The sequence below is a fragment of the Phytophthora cinnamomi genome (genome assembly GCF_018691715.1).
Source record: "Phytophthora cinnamomi strain GKB4 chromosome Unknown Contig63, whole genome shotgun sequence".
NCBI classification, from domain to species: Eukaryota; Oomycota; class Peronosporomycetes; order Peronosporales; family Peronosporaceae; genus Phytophthora; species Phytophthora cinnamomi.
The window spans coordinates 813,469-835,156 of NW_027150996.1; the positions used below are offsets into that span (position 1 = coordinate 813,469).

Here is a 21,688-nt window from a genome sequence, read left to right on the forward strand (position 1 = left end):
TGTTGCTGTGATTATATTGTGCTGATGCTGCTGTTTGTATTAACTCATGTGTTATGCGATATTGTCTCTTGTTATATTGGTACGTCGCTTGATCGCGGCAACGTGTTGCGGTCGATGTTGTATTGAGGTCTGCGGTTGCCTTGTGTCCAACTAAACTTGCAAATATCGTCTCGAAGAACACACGTTCGGGGCCGTTCGCTTGTAACTTCAATGCTTGAGGGAATGTAGCCAAGTTCTCTGGTATCGTTTTGGTGCTGCACAAAAATCCGCTTGACGTCGACTGCACTGCCATATCCATTTTCTCGACTGTTGATACAGAAATTATGAAGCCGCATAATTGTATGGACTAGATTAGGAACATTTTTTAAGGATACTTCAAGTGGTTTTTTTAAGAATTCTCCACTTGGTAACCATTAGTCCAAACGCCTGTTCGATCCTGATACGTAACGGACTAAGAAAAAATTAAACGTATCTTTACTTTCATTCATTCCGTCAGCATACGTGTATGGAGTCAGCATTCCTTCTGTAGGTATGTATGCGTTGTCTCCCACCATAGGCCGAGTGGAAGATTTGAACATACGTTATGCAATGAAGATAATTGAAAGGCTCGCACATCGTTCGTACCCCCTGGGCACTTTATGGAAAACGATGTAAAACGAGATAGATGATCACATGAAGCTTGTACATTGACACCATAGCAGTGATAATGGCCAGAAAAATAAGATGTTACGTGAGCTGCTTCACGTTTAGAGGGAGTTTTAATTCTGCACAACCATCCATCCACAGCTCCTACGCAACCTCTCAACAGCCCATCCGAACTTTTTGTAGCAAATGCTTCGCATTGTGCTTTCATCTCATCTCTCGTTTTAGGGAACTTTATAGCCAATTCCTCACATGCAAGTAACGCACACATACCAGAATGCACATAACGAAAAAACGTAGGTACAGACATCATGACAATAGCGGAAATGTCTTCGTATGAGCCCCCGGCTAACCACCGCAACATACAATGCAAGACGATTTCAACACAAACAGTTGAGTATGGATGCAGAACACGAAGTTTAGGCTCTAGCAGACTACACAATTGGCTGAATGCATCGAAGCTCATACGGTATCGACGCTGAAAGCGCCCAGGGCGTGCTAGCACCCCAACAACGTATTCATGCCACAGAAAGGGTGGCCGTATAGCTTTTTCACTACGTTGGTTCAATGCATCCATGTATACCAGAGCCCACACACTCACCTGCTCCGCGTACTCACCTGCCGCTTGATCGCACTGCATCAGTAGTTGCTGCACCATGTCTTCATCGCCGTAACTGTGAATAATGAATGGTGTCAAATTTGCTGAAATTTTTAAGCTGTATTGTAGGGCTATGACATCCGTAAGGTTGTGTTCAAAACACAAAATTCCCACTTGTCATTCTTATTTTGGGACTCTGGGACGGTGTTTTCTCAGGATTCGTCCCGGGAACTTAAGAACGGGCCTAATAGAACTTCGGTGGGACTTGAACATACCGGTACGTTACTGCTCACCCGATCAGTTTGGACCTACTGTCACCAGTGCAGTGGTTGATGTCTGTCACCGTGACAGAGGGTGCTCCTTGCAGACAAACTTGGCCTGCGTGAAGCTCTCTCTCAATCCACAGCAAGCTTGTCAGCTCATTTCCGAACTGGCGTTCCATCGCTCTCCAAGTGCAAACCAAGCATGGCCCGTCACCAGGCATCCCGAAAAAAAATAATGCCCGAAAATATAACAGTATTTTCGGATACAATACTTTATTTTAGGCATCGCTACTTGTTTTCTCCGAAATTTATGTGACCGAAATCTAAATTTCGGTATTGTATTTCTGCTCTTCCTGCGCCAACCATTAGTTGTGGTCAAAAATCTCGCTCTGCCAACGTAACTTTGCGGCAACGCCTCACATTCGATTAAACTCCCACCCTACACACGCATCACCACTCCCCATTAGCACCATGACCGACAATCTCCTTGCTGGCCCCGCCCCGAGATCTACCTTCTCCCCCAGGCAGATTGCCGCCTTCTACTTTAAGCCCTGTCTGGATGAGGAGGGAGAGCCAACGGGCTACTATGCCTGCAAGACTTGTGTAATGCGCCGCAAGCACGCGCCCAGGTCGGGCTACAGCAACTTGGTCTCGCACGTGCGGGCGGCTCACCCCAACTACGAGCGAGACATGCGCGATGCCAGTGTTGCTGCGACGGGGACCTTACTGCCATGGGTCACCCAGAAGGCCTCGAACCGCTACGCGTGGCTGCGCTGGGTTGTCACGGGCAATCTCCCGCTGTCGTTTTGCGAATCCAAGGAAACGCGACAGTAAGTATTTTCGTATCTATTGTGGCGGTTTACGTGTGTTCTAATACCGTCTGTTATGTAGGTACACGAAGCTAAATCCCATCTCCGTGGAGACCCTGACCACCATCATGGAGGCCGTGACCAAGGCTGTGAAGAAGATGATCGGCGACGCCATGCCCGAGCGTTTTGGCCTCGTCCTTGACGGATGGACCCACGGCACGGAGCACTATATGGCGGCGTATGGCTGCTTCAAGACGGCGGCAGGTCCCCAGTACCCGCTGTTGTCCTTAGCGCCCGTCATAAATGAGCCTGACGACCAGTTGAACGTTGAGGGCCATCTGACGGCGATCAAGAGGTTTCTACCCTTTTTTGGTAAGTCTATCTCCAGATGTTTATTCCTGGTTGGCGACAACTGCGGGGTAAACAAGCGGCTGGTGAACCTACTTGGGGTGCCGCTAATCGGCTGCGCCAGCCACCGCCTGAACTTGGCCGTGCGAGACTACTTGGAGCCCCACGACAGCGTTCTCGAAGAAGTACAGCAACTTATGCGTAAGTTGCGGACGTTGAAGCAAGCAGCCAAGTTGCGGTAAGTACTCTATCCGCTATTTTGTTTTGGTTTTGTATTGGTACTAAATTGGTTTTGGGTATTTTCCTAAATTTGCGCCAAGACCCCATTGGCCGCTGTCCTCAGACAAGCCACGCGCTGGCCATCGACCTTTTCGATGCTCAACCGCTATTTTCGGCTCCGCGAGTTTATTTCAGCTGACGACGAGGAGCTCTCGGACTTTCTCCCGTCCCGTTCAGCCCACCGCAAGCTGGAGGCGCTGCTGTCAAGCCTCCGGGGCGTCGAGTCCGTGTCAAACCACCTGCAGGGCGACGGACTTACGCTGCTGGACGCTCGTGTCCTATTTGACGAGCCCCTCAAGAGTCACCCGTCGTTCACGAAGTGTCTCAGTAAGGAACACTGCTCATTATGTGTCTGACGATTTTTATTTAATTAATTGTGTTGTTTTTATGTTCTATATATGTATAGCCACCGACGCGGATATAGTCCACTCCGTTGTATTCGAGCAGGCGGTCGTCAAGGTGCTTGATGATCAGGCGGCCCTGCTGACGGACGACGAAGTCGCTGCGCTGGAGCCATTCAAGCGCACGCAGAAGGAGTGGACCGCACGCCGGCGGACAAGGAAGGCTTCTCTGTGCGTACGCTCAAACGCCGCAAGATAGCTGTTGCGCCGACCACATACGAGGTGCTGGAGGCGATTCCTCCCACATCAAACATGGTGGAGAGACTCTTCAGCGTCGCACGCGCTATGCTGCGCCATGAGCGCCACCGCCTCTCCCCCATGATGCTGGAGATGATCTTGTTCCTCAAGATCAACAGCTCGTACTGGGATGTAGCGACAGTGGAGCAGTGCCTGTAAGTAGGTACAGTCGTAACGTGGTTGCAGTTGTAACACGATTGCAGTATTTCACTGTGTTCACACTAAGTCTTGCGTTATTTATTCATTCTCTAACTCAGATGCAATGCAATATTGATTATGTTGCCCGGCAAACAATAGATATATATCGAATTTTCGGGATGCTTGCCCGTCACCCCTACGCCAACGAATTCATCCGGCTGGACAAGACACCAAGAAAAACAACGCTATAAAGTCAAGCGCAAGCATTGCGTCAGGGCTGGGGTCGTAGCACCTAATGTCTTCACAGGAAGGAGCGAAAACTACGAGAACCACCTTCGGAGCTGCAAGTACTACCAAGTTACACTGTCACGACCCGCTGCAGCCGCAGCACCATCACCGCCACAATGGGCTGCTGAACACGTCGCCATGTTCGAGAGTCTGCTTGTAATGTATCAGCATCGCTACCGCCTTTCCGGCTCTTTTATCGAGTACGACGAAACGGTCATGCTCCTCGAGTTCCTGTGCCCAGGAATCAGTGCATGGCTCCCAACACGGAGGCAATTTGGAGGTCCAATCCTACGTCGGCAAGCGGGCCAAAGCCAACTCCTGCTTGAGGCCAATTTGAAGGAGACGTGCTCGGACACAGGTGGGCGGGTGATCCTGCTGTCCGATGTGTGGGAGAATATCGCAAAGCAGCATCTACTGGGAGCGCAGCTTCTCCTGTTTGGGTGCGCGATGACCTTTGCGCTGGATCAAGTGGGGGCTGCGCACCATGGCATCGCTATTGCGAGGGATCTCGAGGTTTGGATTGACAAGGCCACCGCAAATGGATGGCTGTCATCACCGGTGATGCCGGTCAATGCGGCAGGGCGAAACGAATTCTGGCGCTGCGGTGGCCTCGTATCGCTTTCGTACGCTGCTTCGCCCACGATATTAACAATCTTGTGAAGCAAGTGTTGAGGTCGGTTTTTCGCGACACGGCTCGTAAGGCGGCAGCTGTAGTAAATTCACTAAATGCATCCTCAGCTAAATGGTTGCGTCTCCTTCAAGAGATCCAGTTGCAGGAGTATGGCAAGACGCGTGCAATGATAGCGCTGTGCCCGACGCGGTGGAATTCGATGCAGGATTGCTTCGCGTCGTTATTGCGATCCAAAACCGTGCTGATTATTCTATCCTGTCGTCATGCTGGAGTCACCGAGGGATGGCCTGCGTCACTTCAAGTACTGGAGTGCCGTGAGTTCTGGACGCGTCTTGACAAGCAGAGCGAGTAATTCGACCACTTTCCGTCGCTTCCTTTCGACTGCAGCGAGACCAGAACACGCTCGCTGATGTCTTTGTGTCCTTTGCTGACATATACCGCAAGTTTGCTGCCAATGATCAGTGCGGCGAGGCTCTAGTGACATGCGTTGAAAAGCGCTGGATGAATTGCGAGCAACCGCTATTTATGCTAGCGTTGTATCTCCATCCGATCCACGCGAAGAAGGCCACTATACTTCCTGCCACCAATGTTTCCTCACGAAGTCGGATCAGTCACTTCGCTGTCTATTACTATCGCCGGTACATTGACTGTGATGTGCTTGGCTTGGGCGACAGCCTTGACCGCTGGTTCGGTGGAATGTCCACAACAGCGAGACCTGGAGAATACGCTGCCCTTGTTCCGTCGTTTTGGACCGCAATGAAGCAGGCGGATCCGCGCTGCAAACTTCCGGTGCTTGCTCTTACCGTTCTCTCAATTGCTGTCAATACAGCCACATACGAGCGATTGTTCAGCGAGCTGGGGAATATCCATACACCGATCCGAAATTGAATTGACCCGTACAAGTCGGCACAGATTGAAGTCATTCGAGAGCGTAGCCGACAGTCACTAACCAAGCGATTATCATCGTCGATGCCGAAGAAGAGGCGAAAGAGACTCGTTTCGCCGATCGAACGAGATGATGCTTCTGATAACGAAGAGGAAAGCTGCAGTATTATCGAGCATGAATCTGCCCCGCCGGCAGCTTCAGTCTCCAGCATTCAAGACGGCGCTGCTCACTCCGACTTAGGCGCCACATCTGAGGTGGTAGGCAGTTCGTTGCTTGATCTCTCTTCGGATGGAAACCTGGTTGACTCGACAAAGCTGAAGAGGAAGCCATCTACACCATCGAGTTCTAGGGTAACTACTTGAAGGAGGTCGAGATCGCTGATGAACCCGAGGAAGCTGACAGCGAGAGCCCCTCGACACCAGAGGAAGCACCAGTCGATCCGTAGGAAGAGATTCCGGTTTCGGATCGCTCGCCACTCCCAGAAGAGAACATTGCGACGTTTCTTCAAGAGAGTCGATTGAAAGGTATTTAAGCCTACAAATTTTCGCTGGCAAAGCTATTTAGCTTTCCACAGTTTTTCAGTGATGACAGCTAGGTGTGCAGAAGCTTAATTCAATCAAATGCATATCGTTCCATTGTCACACGCCAGCAATACACTTGCCTGGTCTAATTGCTCACTGCTACTGCAGTTCTTTAGCCCTTGCCCACCTTCACAACTATTGCTGCTGCTGTTCTGAACTCGTATATCATCAACGTAACCCTTACACAGTTTTCTCAAACAGCTCCGCGAGCCGTTCCATCGGCTCGACAGTATAGCACACCAGAAAAAACTGCGACAGCTTCGCGCTGCCGAAGGACTCCGCCTTGATCAAGCTCGACAAGATCGTTCCGTACTACGCGCTCGGCGTGCTCACAGCAGCAGCACCCACCGATCTACACCCCAACACACCGAACTCCGTCCCAGCCGCGTCAAACACTGTAGTGGGTCTAACTTGACTCACTACTTTAGCTTACACGTCGCGCTACGTGTATGAGGAAGCGTAAGTACTGAGTAATTACTTCGGTTAATTATATTTGAATACACAAATATAATTTAACTTTAGATAAGACTCCAAGTAGCTAGTTTAAGGTAAAATGAGAACTGTATTGTTTGTGAATTGATCTTCCTCCTAAAATCTGCTAAAACTGTTTATCATCTATGAAAGGGGTTGACAGCGGCTGGCTGTCAGAGCCCCGCCAATATGCACGTCTCTAATTGGTAGAAAGATGCTGATTTCTACCAATAGGATCTTTTGGGTAGGTGTGGACCACTCATTGTGGTGGCCCACTTCAATGTATCCATTGGTGTGACTTACACCAATGTGAGGAAGTATCTAAAACCTATAACAGATATTTATCTGTTAAACCATAAGTGACAAATGTCATGCACAAGTGACTGTTGTCACTTGTGTGTGTAACCCCGTTACAAACACCGACAACCGCAGATGACAGTACTCGCCGGTCACCACGCTCTCGATACGCGTGCGTAGGTCCTGGCAGCACCGACACACGTACACAAATGCGCACGAGCAGGCGCTAGTATCCCTCATACGCGTGCTTTGCTGACATTCTCGCGTCGTCTCGCACAGTTCCGCAAGCGACTCCACCGGCTCCAGCACCGAGTGCACCAGGAACAATAGAGTGCACTTGGCGTCACCAGAGAACTCCGCAGTGATCGCTAGATACGCCTTGTAGTTCGCCACGTACGCAATGTCGATGCTGCGCACGTGCTCAACTGGGCTCAGCACCAGGATGTTGATTAATGTCGTCTCATCCGTGCTCTTGGAGCCTTCGCCCTCATCGCGCATAGCAGTCAGGATCACCTTCTTCAAGTCACCGCTCCGATCGCCGCTCGACATCCACCAAGTCCTCGCCACATTTTTCCGGGAACGGCTGCTTCAGTCGGCGTTCGAGCGCGCATCACGACCCGGTAGATCCACTCCTCGGTCGTGGCCAGGACCTTCGTCGCCTTGTGCAGAATGTCGTCCTCCATGTGCTCCAGGGGATCACCAGCACAGTTAGCAGAATGTCGTAGTCGCTCGCGCTCTTCACCCCACTGTTGAAAGTCCTGCCCTCGGGCGGGATTGCACTTGCTAACGATGCAGTAAAAGAGAGAGTGAGATTGAGCTTAACTCTGCCCCAGCTACATGTAGCCAGCTCGGCCTCTACATGGTACCTTGCACCTACTACCGCGCTACCACTCTCAGGTGACAGGGAACGTCGCAGCTGCCGACGCATCTTCTGCGGCCAATCCTCAGCCGCTCGCTTGCAGTGCACGCGTGCACTTTAACACTCCTCCTCGTCGGTCGATGCGACCAAACAGACTAGGACAGTCCGACAATGCCCTCAGCTCGCGCAGCCTCGGGGCTGGCAGTGCTTTAGTGAGCACGTCCGCGGGCATACTCTTCCCTTCGCAGTACTCTGGCGCCAGCACCCCCGTCTTGGTGAAATGCACGATGAACTTGATTCTGGTGTCGATATGCTTTGCCTTTGACGACGCCTTCTCTCCGTTCAACTGATTGAGTGCCGCTTGGTTGTCGACACGTAGGGGCATCGGGATCACCAGAGGCACGCTGAGCTCGTTCAGCAGCTCGCGAACTCCCAACAGTTCTTGTCCCATCACGGAGGCCGCCGTGTACTCGGCCTCCATCGTCGATAGTGACACACCTCCCTGCTTCCGACAAACCCAGGCTACAGCCATACCGTCGAGCGTCACTAGTCCGCCCGTGACGGACTTGCGGTCCTCTTTGTCAGCGGCGAAGTCAGCGTCGCTCTACGCGACCACCTCCAGCGGCTCGTCCGAGTCGGCCTTGCCTTGCATGCCCAGGCGCAGCTCTCGAGTCCCCGCGAGGTACCGGAGTATACGCATTGCGAGCTTCCAATCGTCCATGGTTGGACTATGCGTGCGCCGAGTCACCTTGTGCACGGCGAACGCAATGTCCGGCCGAGTGCACCTTGCAAGCCATAGCAGGCTCCCCACTAACGACTGGAAGTCACTGCCCCGCTGTATTCGTTCGCCTTGAGCAGACCAGCGTCTTTGCGCGCGCACTCATTTGAGTCATCACCTATTGACGTTCGCACTCCATGCGCGTGCTCCATGCCATGCTCCTTTAGCAGGTTGGTGATCATCACCTCCTGGTCCAGGTAGTACCCGTCGGTGTCGTCGTATACGACCCGCATCCCCAGGAACTTGTGTACACGCCCCAGATCCTTGATTGAGAGCGCGTCCAGATCACCAAAGAACGCATCCACGGCGGCTTGCTCGGTCCCGGTGACCAGCAGGTCGTCAACATAGACACCCACCACTAGCAGAACACCAGCCTGGAGCCTGAAGTAGACACACATGTCTACCAGGCTCTGGGCGAAACCGATGCTGATCAGCTTCTTGTGAAGAAATTTGCTCCAGAGTCGGCCGGCCTGCTTCAGGCCGTAGAGCGCCTTGCGCAGCTCCAGCACAACCTTGTTGGCGCTTGTCACTCCAAGCTGCATCAATAGCTCCTTCGGGAGCACCATCCCTTGCGGGATTCGTAGGTAGATGTCTAGTTCGGCTTCCTTCTTGGCCTTTACGTAGGCATTCGGTACGTCTCCATGTTTAGCAGGCACTCCCCACTTCCTGGCCAGTACTAGGATGATCTTCACGCTCGTCATCTCGATGACGGCGGCGAACGTAATGCCGTAGTTGACCCCAAATTCCTGCTCGTTGCCGCAGGCGACAAGTCGAGCCTTGAGTCGCTCGAGCGACCCCTCGGCGTCTCGTTTGGTCTTATAGACCCACTTCGCGTGCAATACGCGCACGCCGTGCGGCATGCGCACGATCTTCCAGACTTCGTTGTTCTCGAGGGCCTCCAGCTCCTCGGTCATGGCTTTCAGCCAGCCATCTCGGTGCGGGCTACGCATAGCCTCGCGATAGTTTTTGGGGTCCACCTCCATTACGTTGTTCACGATACCCGCGTTGGGCTCCTCCTGCTGGTCGGAGTTGTCCGCGTCTTCGGCAGCCTTGCGCGCGGCGGATCGCGTCATGTGCCGTTCGCGGTGCCAGGGCTTCTTCGTGGCACGCCCCTTGCCCTTCTTCTTGCGCCGACTAGCAGTCGTAGCGTTTCCAGTGTCGGCCGCTTTAGCGGCACCCGCAGCATCACCCGTGGACTCATCCTCGTCGGTGCCGTCGTCTTCACGCAGATACAGGCGTTGTACCTGCTCGTTCTGGGTTTTATCCAGCGTCTCGATGTTTTTCACGTGTTGGGTGGTCACTACCACCCGGTCCTTGGGTAGGAATACCCTGTACCCCTTGGTTTCCTCGCTGATGCCCACTATCATGCCCTGTTGGGCTCGCTGAGAAAAGTTCTTGTTTCGTGGGTCACGGTACACCGTGCATGGTGACCCGAAGACCACGATCTCTCCCAAAGGTGGAGTTTGCTTAGTCAGCACCTTGAGCGGCGAAGCTCGTCCTGGGTTGGAATTTGTCGGCGACCGGTTCAAGATATACGCCGCATACTGCACGGCGTCACCCCAGAAGTTGAGCGGCAAGCCGCACGCAAAGATCATGCACCTGGCCATATTCATTATGGTCCGGTGCATGCGTTCGGCCTTGCCGTTGCTTGCCTGATTGTTGGCTTCGCTCCTTTGACGCACGACACCCGTAGTTTTGCAGAATAAGTCTACGTTTTGATATTCTCCACCCGAGTCGGTCCTTAGCACGTGAATTCGACAGTCGAATCGTTTCTCGAAAAATATGAGGAAGTGCTCAAATTGCTTTGCTGCAGCATCTTTTGTCCTCGCCAGGAACACTCGGCAGTAATTTGTCTTATGGTCCACGAGATTGACCATATACCTGTTCTGCAGCCGATCCCGCGGTGTCATGGGCCCCTTGAGGTCGGAGCAAATCACGCCCCCTATGCGATCAATCGGGGAGTGCGCACCGGTATCCTTTCGCGATTGCCGGCGTTTCGACTGCTTTCCCTGGGCTCACGTCAAGCAATTGACGCGCCTGTGGTCAATGATCTCGATCCCCGAGCTTGGGTCCTGCGTGAGTCTTTCGACTGCGTCGTAGTTGAGGTGCCCCAGGCGCCTGTGGAAGTCCACCAACGTGCCTTGCTGCACGTCCACCGACGCACCCACGGGCTCCGCTTCCGCCTCGTGCAGCGCCGCCATGATCACGTCCGAGGGCATCTCGGCCTTACACTCCACTGTGCCTGGTACCACCAGGACGCCCATCTGGAGGTCGACATCGAACGCAACATGCGTTCCATCGTGGGTAGCGCGACACGTCGTCCGCTCTTGCACATCAAGGAGTATCCTTTCTGGTCCAACCGCCCGTACGAGAGCAGGTTGTGGACCACGTTCTCCGCGTAGTAGACGTTGGTGAACTTCACCGTCTGCGGCTGTCCGCATGCAGTGACTCGCAGCGTAAGCGTCCCACGCTTTGTCACCTTGAGCGCGTTGCCGTCTGGCTGCACGCACTCATCTTCGCAGTCCTCCGCGTCGTCGAGCCACGACGCGTTCGTCACCAAGTGGCGGCTAGAGCCACTGTCCAATATCCACGCCTCACCCGTCTTGTTTGGTATCTCATTCACAGCCAGTGTGAGGTCCGGCTTCCGGCCTCCTCCTCGCGCACGGTTGGGGCACACTGCTCGCAGGTGCCGAACCTTTCCGCACTCATGACAGGTCCTTGTCTCCTTCCCGCGTCGCTCGCCCACTGCACCGACCACCTCTCTGCCGAGGTTCTTGTGTTTGGCGGGCTCGAGCTCCCAGGCTTGCGCGAAGTGGGCAAGCTCTTCCGCCTGCTGGAGATAGTCCATTCTTGTACCGTCGACCTTCGCCATCAGTACCGTCCGCAAGTCCGCCGACGCGTACTGAACGATGTTGTTCAGCACGAGGTAGTCGGCGCCTTCGCCGCATGCCTCGGAGATGGCCACGAGATACATGTAATGTTCGGGCCACGAACGTTTGGACTCCTTGGGCGACGTAAAGAGCTTCATCGCCTGCGCGGGCGTGATGTTGGTCTTGAAAGTCTCCAACATGCGCTCCATCACGAACTGGAGCGTGGGCATCTGCGCCCACCAAGTCTCAACTTGTTTGTTGTAGTATCTTTCCGCTGTTCCCGAGAGGTAGTGTCCTAGCAGGTCTACTTTGACATCCTCCGGCCAGGCGAAGCCGCACGCTGACTGCCCCAAAGCAACCTGCCGCTCGAAACGGCGGCCCCACTCGAGGAACCCGGAACCCAGGCCGACGTACAACTCCTTGCCTTCGAACGGCCGTATCGCCAGCTTCTTCTGGCGTGCGTCAGGATAACGCACGGCCTGGTCTCCTTGCTTGAAGGGCGGATGCCCAGCTTGGGCTTGGTCTTCCAGGTGATTCAGCGGAGCTGGCGTGGTTGCCGGCGGTTGCTGGGGCGCCTGCGCTGCGGCGTACATGCGCTGCAGATTCGATATGGGCACTCCGTACCCCAGCTGATGAAGCCCGAAGTACTGCGGAGTAAGCACCGGACGCCTCGGCGTCGTGGTGAGCGGCGTATGCGGCGACCCACCGAGGGAGTCAATGTGCATTCGGGTGCCGCGTCCCAACGCGGACGCGAATAAGCTGGAGTCCATCGGCGGCGTCGTGGGCTGCTGCGAGCGCACGCGCCTCGCCTCGCCCTCTCCCAGCTGCTTCTCGAGCTTGTCTTGGGAGGCCTTGAGCTTGGTCTGCGACTCCTCAAGTCGCTCCAGTTGTCCGGCTACTCCACGCAGGAGTGCCATCAGCTCCGCAGCGTTATCTCCAGTTGCCGGCGCATTAGCGCCAGCCGTGGTGCCTTCGTCCCTTTCGCGGACTCCAGCGGCGCTCGTCTCTTCAGGTTCGTCGACCATGCCAGTCCTTGTGCGACTGGTGACGGGCGGAGCTGGCGTCGGGGCTTGTGCGCCGTCGCCGCTGGCCTCGTCGGTGGCTCGTGTCATTGGGCTCATAACCTGTTGAAAGTCCTGCCCTCGGGCGGGATTGCACTTGCTAACGATGCAGTAAAAGAGAGAGTGAGATTGAGCTTAACTCTGCCCCAGCTACATGTAGCCAGCTCGGCCTCTACATGGTACCTTGCACCTACTTCCGCGCTACCACTCTCAGGTGACAGGGAACGTCGCAGCTGCCGACGCATCTTCTGCGGCCAATCCTCAGCCGCTCGCTTGCAGTACACGCGTGCACTTCAACACCCACACCGTCAGATTCTGCTTGTACAGGGTGCGGTAGCACCACCAGACCAGATAGCGCTGCTCCGCAGTCTTCGACGGCAGCATCGATGCCAGGGCAGCCTCGTACGAAGCCGCGCACAGGCGCTGGGCTGCTGCGCAGCCGCATCGATACAGTTTTGGGCTCGACGCTGCCTTTTTCCTAGCAGCGCTCACACGGCTACCTCGATGTACCGGTATTTGTGTCCCACTAAGTCCCAGTGGGAGAATGGGCACGCCCATTGGGCGTCCCAGGGAAAAAGGGATTTTGCCAACCCTGGTTGAAGGGACCGTTTCTGACATGAACGAGACTCAGAGCTCTGGCAGAAAATCGAGTACATGTTCAACAAACTCGGGCAAAATCCTCGTCAGCCAAACAAAAAAAAAATCCAAGAACATCTCAGCCAACTACAAGAAAACGTAGTATACAGCTCTCTTCTCCAGAACCAAACGGCTGAATCGCTCGATTAAGGAGGGCATCTGCACATTTACATTTGAAATCTCGTTGCTGAATCTTAACAGGAAGAAAGCATATTTGCAAGCTGAGAGCATGTCTTAACGTTGAGAAAAACGCAATTCATGATTTCGTCAAACCATTTCATTTGTGAGGTACGGTAACACTTTTCAAGTCTGCTTTCGTAGCTTGTGATACAAAACAACCGCCATTACGTTTCAGACAAAATTATCCAGTTTTTTTCATTTTGAGCAGACGCGATTCTAGCGATGATCGATGGTGACGAACTTGGTCGAGAAGCCAAAGTTTGGTTTGACGATAGTAGTGTATGGCAGTGTTTCTAGCTAGCACTTTACCCTTCTGACGCTTTTTAAATGCAAGATGCATGCCAGACTTATCCATGACAAACACAAAACTCTTACCGCTCTCGTCTGCCTCAATACATTTCCTTACATATTCCTCATCAACTTCCTCACCTATCAGAAACTTGGAGAACGATGCATCGGCAGTGCCTTATCGGGTTGTAGCTCCTCCAAGCATGGTCTGATAAAGAGAAATATGGAAATGATACGTCTGGCACTTTCATAATGAAAGTGAAAAGATAAAATGTTTTGCGCTATTATAGGACTAGATACGTCTTATCGACTGGTTTTGATGACTTGCCTACCTCTATACGATATTATTGATTAATCTCAAAAATTATAGTCACTGTGATTGGTAAAAACACCCTAATCGCTTTTTTAAAAGAGATTCTGGCCAATTAAAATTGGCCAGAATCAACAGGATGGTCCGATAAAACATCATATTATTCTGTTTTGTCGGACCATAATTCAAATTGAATACTATTCATCCAAATGTTAAGATGGCTGTTTTCACCTCTTCCCTGTTAAAATTTTAGAAACCCCGGTTAAGAATAACACGTTTGCCCCATTTACAGTGGCAGCGGGGATTGAAATAGTGTCGCGGTAGGCTAGTGGTACTGAGGCAGGTGCATTGGATGATAGATACAGCAACTACTTGTGTGTATGAAAAAAAAATGGATGCAATTTTGTCTGGGTGGAGAGTTAATAGCGTCAGCAGACCTTGTACTCCACGCTGGAGATGGCCTGTGTACTCGGGTTGAGTACACAAGCCCTGCGGCCTTTGTCTTCCACAAGAAAAAGATGTAGCCATGTGGCAAACCAGGAAACCTCAGTTTACCGGTATCTCTCCCAGCCCACCAATCAGGGCTCACTATTCCATACCGGTATGGGTTATCTTGACCCGGTATCGCCGCGGCCGCCCATACTCAAATCGCCTTTGACCTTTGACAAGCATGTTGATCCCCGCCTTCCCGTCCCTGACGGCGGCCTCGACCGACGCGCAGTGCGCGCTGCTGCGCCGCCTGAGCACGCTGGGCCTCGTGTACGCCAAGCTGCCCGTGCGCCAGCTGCGCGAGCTGTCACCGCCCGTGCCCGCCTTCAACACGGAGCCGCGCGAGCTGGCGCTCAAGGCGGCGCTGCTGGACGCGCGCACGCTGCTGGGCCCGTTCTCGGCCGAGATGCTGGAGCCGCTGGCCGCGTGGCTGGACCAGGGCGTGGACAGGGTGTTGGTGGACGCCGCCTCCAGCGACGACGAGGAGCTCGAGCGCGTGGCCGTGGCCGTGTCGGAGCTGCCGGCCACTCGCGTGGTGCTGCGCATTCCCGTGCCGGCGCTGCACGCGCGCGAGGTGGGCGAGCTGCGCGAGAAGCTGGCGCGGCTGAAGGGCACTGCAAGCGGCGTGGTGTTCGTCATCGACTCGGTGTCGCTGACGCAGGAGAGTGGCTTCGAGGCGCTGTTCGCCAGCCTCCAGGCGCTCAGGAAGAGCGTGGACGAAGGCTTCCTCTTCGCGGTGGAGATGAACGCCGGACCCGCCGCCGGGTTCGACTCCGTGCTGGCGCTGGCGAGGATCCAGGAGTTCCACCACAAGAACATCCACGTTGTGGCACCTGGTTACTGTGACGGAGAGGGAGAGCAGCAGGTGGACATGGTCACGAGCGAAGGCGAGCCGGTGGTGGACGCGGCGCTGTCGTTTGTGCAGTGCCTGCGCACGGACCGTCCCGACGGTCTGTTCACCACTGTCGTGGCGGACGAAGCGGGTGTGGCGCTCGGACTGGTGTACTCGAGCGCGGAGAGCATCTTGGCGGCGGTGTCCAGTGGACGCGGCGTCTACTACTCGCGGTCGCGTGGTGGTCTCTGGAAGAAGGGCGAGAGCAGCGGCAATGCCCAAAAGCTGATCCAGATCGACATGGACTGTGACAGCGATGCGCTGCGTTTCACTGTTAACCAGACGGGTGCGGGCTTCTGCCACCTCAACACCCGCACGTGCTGGGGCCGTGACGGCGGTCTCCGTGCTCTGGAGAGCATGCTCTTTAGCCGCCACGCTCACGCGCCTGCTGGGTCGTACACCAAACGGCTGTTCGACGACTCGGAGCTGCTGCGCAACAAGCTAGTGGAGGAGGCGCAGGAGCTGGCAGAAGCTGAATCGATCCCGGACGTGGCTGGTGAGGCCGCCGACGTCATGTACTTTGCCATGGTCCGTTGCGTGGCTGCAGGATGCAAGCTGAGCGACGTTGAGGTATGGCTAACTTTTTTCTGCTTGGGTTCCGGTGGTGCTGCAAAGCTTTGATGTCCTAACGCTTTCTGGTGATCCTGTCGTGCTCCTACAGAAAATGCTCGACAAGCGCGCGCTGAAAGTGAAGCGACGACCTGGTAACTCGAAGGCGTACCGCATCTCGGCCGCTAACAAGATCCTGAACAGCAAGGGCACGCAGAGCGGCTCCGGTGGCGCACCTTCGGTGTCGGGCTCCGCGGCCAGTGAGCAGTGAGCCGGGAGAGCTACTAATCCGCTAGAAGAAAGTGAACGTTCACTACCGGATTCAGCCCCAGCACATCAATTCCTAGAGTCAGGAGATCGTAGTGCCTAGTGCACCCACGACAAACAAGCAGAAGCATTCATCGTAGTATTTTTCCTTCGTGTTTCAGGCAGTTTTAACGTAAGAGGGCAGCCACAGCAGCCCCCAAAGCACGGCACCTCAATCAAGAAGCGTAGCCCCCCCTTCACCCCACCGTCCTCACAAGAACAGCAGCCGAAGAGCAGAACCACCCTTAAAAAGGTATCGTGGATTGCATAGCAACGGGCCAGGAAGACAGAAGACTCAAACCTCGGGACGCCTTCAATCAGTCTACTCGTCGTCCTCGTCGTCCTCGTGGGCGTCCTCCTCCTCCTCTTCCTCTTCCTCCTCTTCCTCGTCCTCCTCCTCTTCTTCCTCCTCAGCGAACTTGGACCAGTCGATGTGGTGGTACAGACGCTGCAGCGACACCAAAAACCACGACAAAAAGACGTCAGCACCACCAGAACGGGCTAATGTATCACAACGAACACCAATGCAATGAAATCGCTCCCAAACTGCAACGTACGCCGCGGTTGTTGGCCTCCCAGATGTAGTTGGTGGCCGAGCCGTAGACGCCCTCCACCACCAGCGCGGCGATGAGCACCGTGGTCACGTACACGGGCGTGCTCTTCATGAAGAGCTTGTAGGCGCCGTCCAGCGAGCCCTTGCCGTTCACGGACGAGCGCTTGGTGGAGGCCATGCGGGCGCCCTGGCGCTTGGCCTGCGAGGCCACCTGGCGGATCGTTCGGCTCAGCATCGCGTGTGCTGGGAGTGCGGGGTCGACGACTTGTGCGCCTTCTTTAGCTCTGCAGCAATGGCCGGGGAGGGCGGCGAGCCTGCGGTTCTGAGGGCCCCAGCGCCTGGCGCGACCTTCGCGCGACCCGCGCGTAGTTTGGGCGCAAAGCCCAAATTAATCTATTTTGGGCTTCGTCGTTTCGCTAGGTCGGGCGCTTCTGTGGAAAACCACACCACACAGCGCACACCACGCGCACACGAAAAAGAGCCGTTTTTGGCCGAATTACAGTTGCGCGTTAAATTTTCACAATCTCGGAGAATACAGCATTTATACAATAAACTATTTATCCGGGGCTTAGTTCACGTCGCTTTGTATGCATTTCTATTGAACCACGGATGACCTGCCGCGAGTTATGCGTTTGTCGAGTGCAGCAGAGCGACTGTACGCCCGGGGAAAAGGGGGGCGGATTCGATTCAAAACGGCGGCGCGGAAATCAAGAAGAAAGTAGCCGCAAGTGCAAGCTTGTGCCGCCCAGAAACCCTAGAAGGCGGTGCCGAGTGCCGACTACCGCAGCCCAGCCACGCACAACTCAACTGCCATGGAGCCCCTCGCGACCGGCAAGCGGCGGCGCCCGGCGTCCGCGTCGCTGTCGCCGCCCCCGCCGCCGCGCCAGCCCACGCGCGACGCCGCGCCGCTCGCCAGCTGGAAGAAGCGGCGGCTCGAGGGCGCGTCCCCCGTGGCGGCCGAGAAGCGGCCGGAGCTGCGCAGCCCCGAGCCGGAGGAGAAGCGGCCCGCGCCCACGGGCAAGCGGCGACGCAGCGCCTCGCCCGAGCACAAGCAGCAGGAGACAGAGGAGACGAGCCACAGCTGCAGCAGCAGCAGCAACGAGGACACACAGGAGGCCAAGAAGCGGCGCGTCGCGGAGGAGGGCAGCACTACGTCGCCCCCTCCCGTTCTACCGGCCTCTCCGCCGGCCAATCTAAGCGAGAAGCACCCGCAGACACCACCCGCTGCTTCTTCTATTGCTACAGAGCAGGAGGGAGAGCAAACCACAGCAGCAACCACTGAGGAGAAGGCGAGGTTCCCTCCGTCGCCGTTGACCATCCCCCCTCGACGAGAGGAAGAGCAGCAGGAGGACGTCCCCAAGGAGAACCGGGAGGACGCCGCCTTCACCAACTTGGACGAGTTCGTCGCCAGCTCGCAGGGCAGCGACGCCGACCTGGTCGCGGCCTGCGCCAACCTGGACAACGACGTCGTGAGCTGCAGCCAGGACTCGCAGGCCAGCGACGTCGAGAGGGCACGGCAGCGCACGTCGCTGCGCACAGTGCAGGTGACGCCCCCGCCCTCGGCGCGGATGCTGGACAGGAAGAACCCGCCGCCGCCGCCCAAGCGGCCCAAGCGGCGACGCAACTACGGCGGCATCGTGTACGCCCGCACGTACCCGCGGCTGGCGCTGTCCCCGCTTGTGGACGACTCCCCGCCCACCTCCCCGCGCGTCTTCCGGTCCCTGGAGAACGAGTTCGCCTTCGCCATGCAGGACACGCCCGAGATCCGCCCGCGCGTGCGGCCGGCGCCCAGGATGGCCAGGGGAACGCGGCGGTCCACGCGCGCAGGCTACGCCACCCGCCGGTCCCTGGACACGCCCACCTCGACGATGGTATTGAGGTCACGACAGCTGAACCCGAGCCTGAGCGCCGACGGCGGCAAGCCCGAGAACCAGCGCGAGAGGGAGCAGCGTGACGCTCAACGCCGACATTGAGGTGGGGCAGGTGCAGTGCGGATATGAGTGGCAGCATGCGTGCCTTCGTCCTGACGCTCGCGGCCAGGACTCTGTTCCTAAGTACTTTTTATTGGTAGTTTTAGTTTTTATTCCCGGGGATTAGGCGTCGCGATAGCAGCCTAGACACTTGTAGTTTAACTATGTGAACGCGCCAATTCCGCTGTTTTACGCGCTGTTTGCCGCTATATCGGGGTGAATTGGAGATCGCTGCGAGCTCACCAACCAAAGTTTTTTTTTTCAGTGTGTGACTTACAGGACACACGCACGGACCATGAAGGTGCTGCTGATCAACGAGGGCTCGCTGAGCGACTTCGAGGTGCTGTCGCTCATGCAGGAGCGCAAGGAGCAGCGCCTGCACAAGTCAGCCATGGTCGAGTACGCCGAGCGCAACTGGATGGACCACAAGGTGCTCAAGTTCCTCACGCAGAGCCACTCGCACTGCTCCACGCTGAGCGCCAGCTGCGTCCAGGACTTCCTCAAGGAGCTGGCGCAGGCCGAGCTGCCCGCGCTCACGTCCGCCGAGAAGCTGCAGTTCATCAACCACATCCCCACGGAGCTCGTGGACATCCACCTCATCATCGAGGACTGCGCCGGCCGCTTCTCCGAGACGCAGGTGGACGAGCTCATCCGCATCGTGGAGCGCACGCTCGCGGCGGAGCTGCTCGAGCAGCGGCGGAATGCAGAGGCCTCGCAGGCCGCGGAGGACGCAGTCGAGACCGAAGAGTAGGCAGGCACAGCCACACGTAAACTATAGACGAAATGCACGGCTCGTGAGATGAGTTTTGAGTTGCGAAGCGATGCGATGCTCGCCATCCCCAGTCACTACGAACAGAATGCAAGCATCAGAAAGATATCTGCTCCGATAACAACCCCACCCGGCGCCTACGGACAAGCTCCTAGTATGCACAAGAAGAGGCCGATCACCTGGCTGGATCGGGCGTCTCTGGCTATGGTATCTCGAATCCTGTGTGTGGTGTGAAGCTTGCTCCAGGTCCCGCGCAAATTCTCGCAATCAGAGCCTGTGTGCACGTGTGTTTTGAGGTGAGTAGGAAGGTAGTGTTGGCGCGGCTTGAGGCTTACTGGGAACTGTTAGCACGCGCGGTCTGCACGGCGGAGCGGGCTTCCGGGAACATGCCGACGTACTCCTGCGACGACAAGTACCTAACACTAATCTGGCGCTTGTTGAACCAGCGGCCATGCAGCTTCTTGGCGGCGGCCACGGCTCCGCCCACGTTGGCAAACAGCACGTACACGAGACCGCCTTGCTTTTCGTTCTCCACATACGTGTGCAGCACTGGGCCGTACTGCCCGCACTCTTCCTCGACGTCCTGCTGGATCTCCACAGCCCACTCCGGGTTGCCGCTCTTCTGCTCCTGGTACACATCGAACATATTCTTCACCACGAAGCAAAACGACTCACTCCCTTCAATCTCCGTCGAAGACATCAGCGCCGCTGCTTGCTCTGCTCGTTGCGCGGCAGTTGCTGCCATGCTGTTGGTGTAGTCCGCGGCGGTTGACGCAGCTGGGTATCCTCCAATGCCACCAGCGTTGCCACCCATACCGGTAGGGAACAGGTTCACATCGTTGCCAGCAAGCTTTGCCATCAGTGCCGAGCGGGACTGTGCGTTCATGCTGAGTCCGGTGCCTTCATCATCCTCCAACTTCCACCGTCCGCCTGTAGCGTTGTTGTCCGCGCCGCTCCCTGCTCCACCCATACTTCTGTTACCCCCGCTCATTGCATTCTCGTTCACCGGGCCAAGACGCAGGTAGTTGCCTGCGAGCTCCAGTCCGTTGCCCTTGGACAATGCGAAATTAGCTTCCTGAGGGCTACTGAACTGAATAAAGCTAAAGCCCTTGGAGCGCCCCATTTCATCGCGGTTGATCGTCACCGACAGCACCTCGCCGAACGACTGGAACACGATCCGCAAATCGTCCTCGGTGATGTTCGTGTGGAGGTTACCGCAGTAGATACGGCTAGCTGCGGACAGCGCAGACGCCGACATGCCTCCGCCAGCAATAGCACCAGCCAATCCAGCGCCTGGGGCGTCGGCAGTGAGAGGGGTCGTGGCTGTAGCAGCGGCGTTCATGACCGAGTCCTTCTTGGCTGCAAAATTCTTCTCGGCTTCCGACGCCTTGATCATGATGGGGAACACCTGGAAGTCGGGCACCTGTCCGTTCAGCAGCAACACCTTGGGCACATCTTCCAAATTCGACAGCTCCACGTACGCAAAGCCCTTGGAGCGGTTCGTGAACTTGTCGCGGATCAGCAGCACATTCTCCACCTTGCCCGTCTTGCTCAAGAACCGGTCCAGGTCCTTCTCGCGCACCTTCTGGGTCAACTGGCCCACGAACACGGTGCGATGGTCTCTAGTCAGCTCCATGAGTTCGCGCTGCTTCGCGCGCTCTGCGCGCTCCGCCGACGTGCTGCGTTCCCTCTCCTCCTTCTTAGGGGCAGAGCGCGACCGACTCTTGCTCTTGTGCCTCCTCCTGGACGTGCGCTCCCTGCTGCGACTGCGGCTGCGTCCTCTGTCTCGTCGGCTACCGCGGCTGCGACGTGGAGAACGCGAGCGGGAGCGCCGAGAGCGGCGCCGAGACTTGGATCGGGATCGCGAGCGGTCACGATGGCGGCGCCGCGAATGGCTGCGGCTCCTGCTGCGACGACGTGAGCGACGCAAAGAGCCTTCTTCCTCCGGTCTGCTGTCCCTCTTGGCATTCTCCGCCTCCTAAAACCAAATAATAAAGATATTAAGAAAAAATAAACCGTTAGAATGATACATCGCATTCGCGCCGCGATATCTCGCGCAATATTGCACGTCTGCGCGCCGCAGTTGGACAGTCCGAGAGTGCTTCGTCTGCTCTGTGTGCAGCAGTACCTTGGCCGCGGCCTGGATGCCTTCCTGCAGCAGCGACTCGATGGCCTCGTCCGCCATGATCTATCCACTCGCTGGTTCCTGAGGGGCGCCGAGCAAACAAGTGCAATTCATTTGCCCGCGCACCACGCGATTCAAACCCATGCTCCATCATATCCCACACCCTCTCTCCCATCATACTTCA

General features: G+C 56.0%; 7 protein-coding genes across 7 annotated transcripts; 4 read left to right on the forward strand and 3 right to left on the reverse strand.

Annotated features, from left to right (window-relative positions):
* Nucleotides 1-1,974: 1,974 nt before the first annotated feature.
* IUM83_13263 (uncharacterized protein) lies at nucleotides 1,975-3,736 on the forward strand (the record flags this gene model as incomplete). Its single annotated transcript, XM_067937928.1, has 4 exons — nucleotides 1,975-2,333; nucleotides 2,395-2,898; nucleotides 3,004-3,266; nucleotides 3,414-3,736. 4 exons carry the CDS (start codon nucleotides 1,975-1,977, stop codon nucleotides 3,734-3,736), a joined length of 1,449 nt encoding a protein of 482 aa, XP_067786842.1.
* A 3,285-nt stretch (nucleotides 3,737-7,021) lies between these two features.
* IUM83_13264 (Annexin (Annexin) Family) lies at nucleotides 7,022-7,418 on the reverse strand (the record flags this gene model as incomplete). Its single annotated transcript, XM_067937929.1, has 2 exons — nucleotides 7,022-7,052; nucleotides 7,147-7,418. The coding sequence occupies 2 exons, from the start codon at nucleotides 7,416-7,418 to the stop codon at nucleotides 7,022-7,024; spliced, it is 303 nt and encodes a 100-aa protein (XP_067786840.1).
* Nucleotides 7,419-14,521: 7,103 nt separating this feature from the next.
* On the forward strand, nucleotides 14,522-16,052 carry IUM83_13265 (phosphoribosyl-ATP diphosphatase; the record flags this gene model as incomplete). The annotated part of the gene is made up of 2 exons (XM_067937930.1): nucleotides 14,522-15,802; nucleotides 15,894-16,052. The coding sequence occupies 2 exons, from the start codon at nucleotides 14,522-14,524 to the stop codon at nucleotides 16,050-16,052; spliced, it is 1,440 nt and encodes a 479-aa protein (XP_067786965.1).
* Nucleotides 16,053-16,409: 357 nt separating this feature from the next.
* IUM83_13266 (ubiquinol cytochrome c reductase subunit qcr9) lies at nucleotides 16,410-16,875 on the reverse strand (the record flags this gene model as incomplete). The annotated part of the gene is made up of 2 exons (XM_067937931.1): nucleotides 16,410-16,535; nucleotides 16,645-16,875. The coding sequence occupies 2 exons, from the start codon at nucleotides 16,873-16,875 to the stop codon at nucleotides 16,410-16,412; spliced, it is 357 nt and encodes a 118-aa protein (XP_067786839.1).
* Nucleotides 16,876-17,452: 577 nt separating this feature from the next.
* On the forward strand, nucleotides 17,453-18,613 carry IUM83_13267 (uncharacterized protein; the record flags this gene model as incomplete). The annotated part of the gene is made up of 1 exon (XM_067937932.1): nucleotides 17,453-18,613. One exon carries the CDS (start codon nucleotides 17,453-17,455, stop codon nucleotides 18,611-18,613), a length of 1,161 nt encoding a protein of 386 aa, XP_067786837.1.
* A 292-nt stretch (nucleotides 18,614-18,905) lies between these two features.
* IUM83_13268 (calcitonin gene-related peptide-receptor component protein) lies at nucleotides 18,906-19,361 on the forward strand (the record flags this gene model as incomplete). The annotated part of the gene is made up of 1 exon (XM_067937933.1): nucleotides 18,906-19,361. The coding sequence occupies one exon, from the start codon at nucleotides 18,906-18,908 to the stop codon at nucleotides 19,359-19,361; it is 456 nt and encodes a 151-aa protein (XP_067786949.1).
* Nucleotides 19,362-19,710: 349 nt separating this feature from the next.
* Nucleotides 19,711-21,564, reverse strand: IUM83_13269 (RNA-binding protein 39; the record flags this gene model as incomplete). Its single annotated transcript, XM_067937934.1, has 2 exons — nucleotides 19,711-21,348; nucleotides 21,508-21,564. 2 exons carry the CDS (start codon nucleotides 21,562-21,564, stop codon nucleotides 19,711-19,713), a joined length of 1,695 nt encoding a protein of 564 aa, XP_067786838.1.
* Nucleotides 21,565-21,688: the final 124 nt, after the last annotated feature.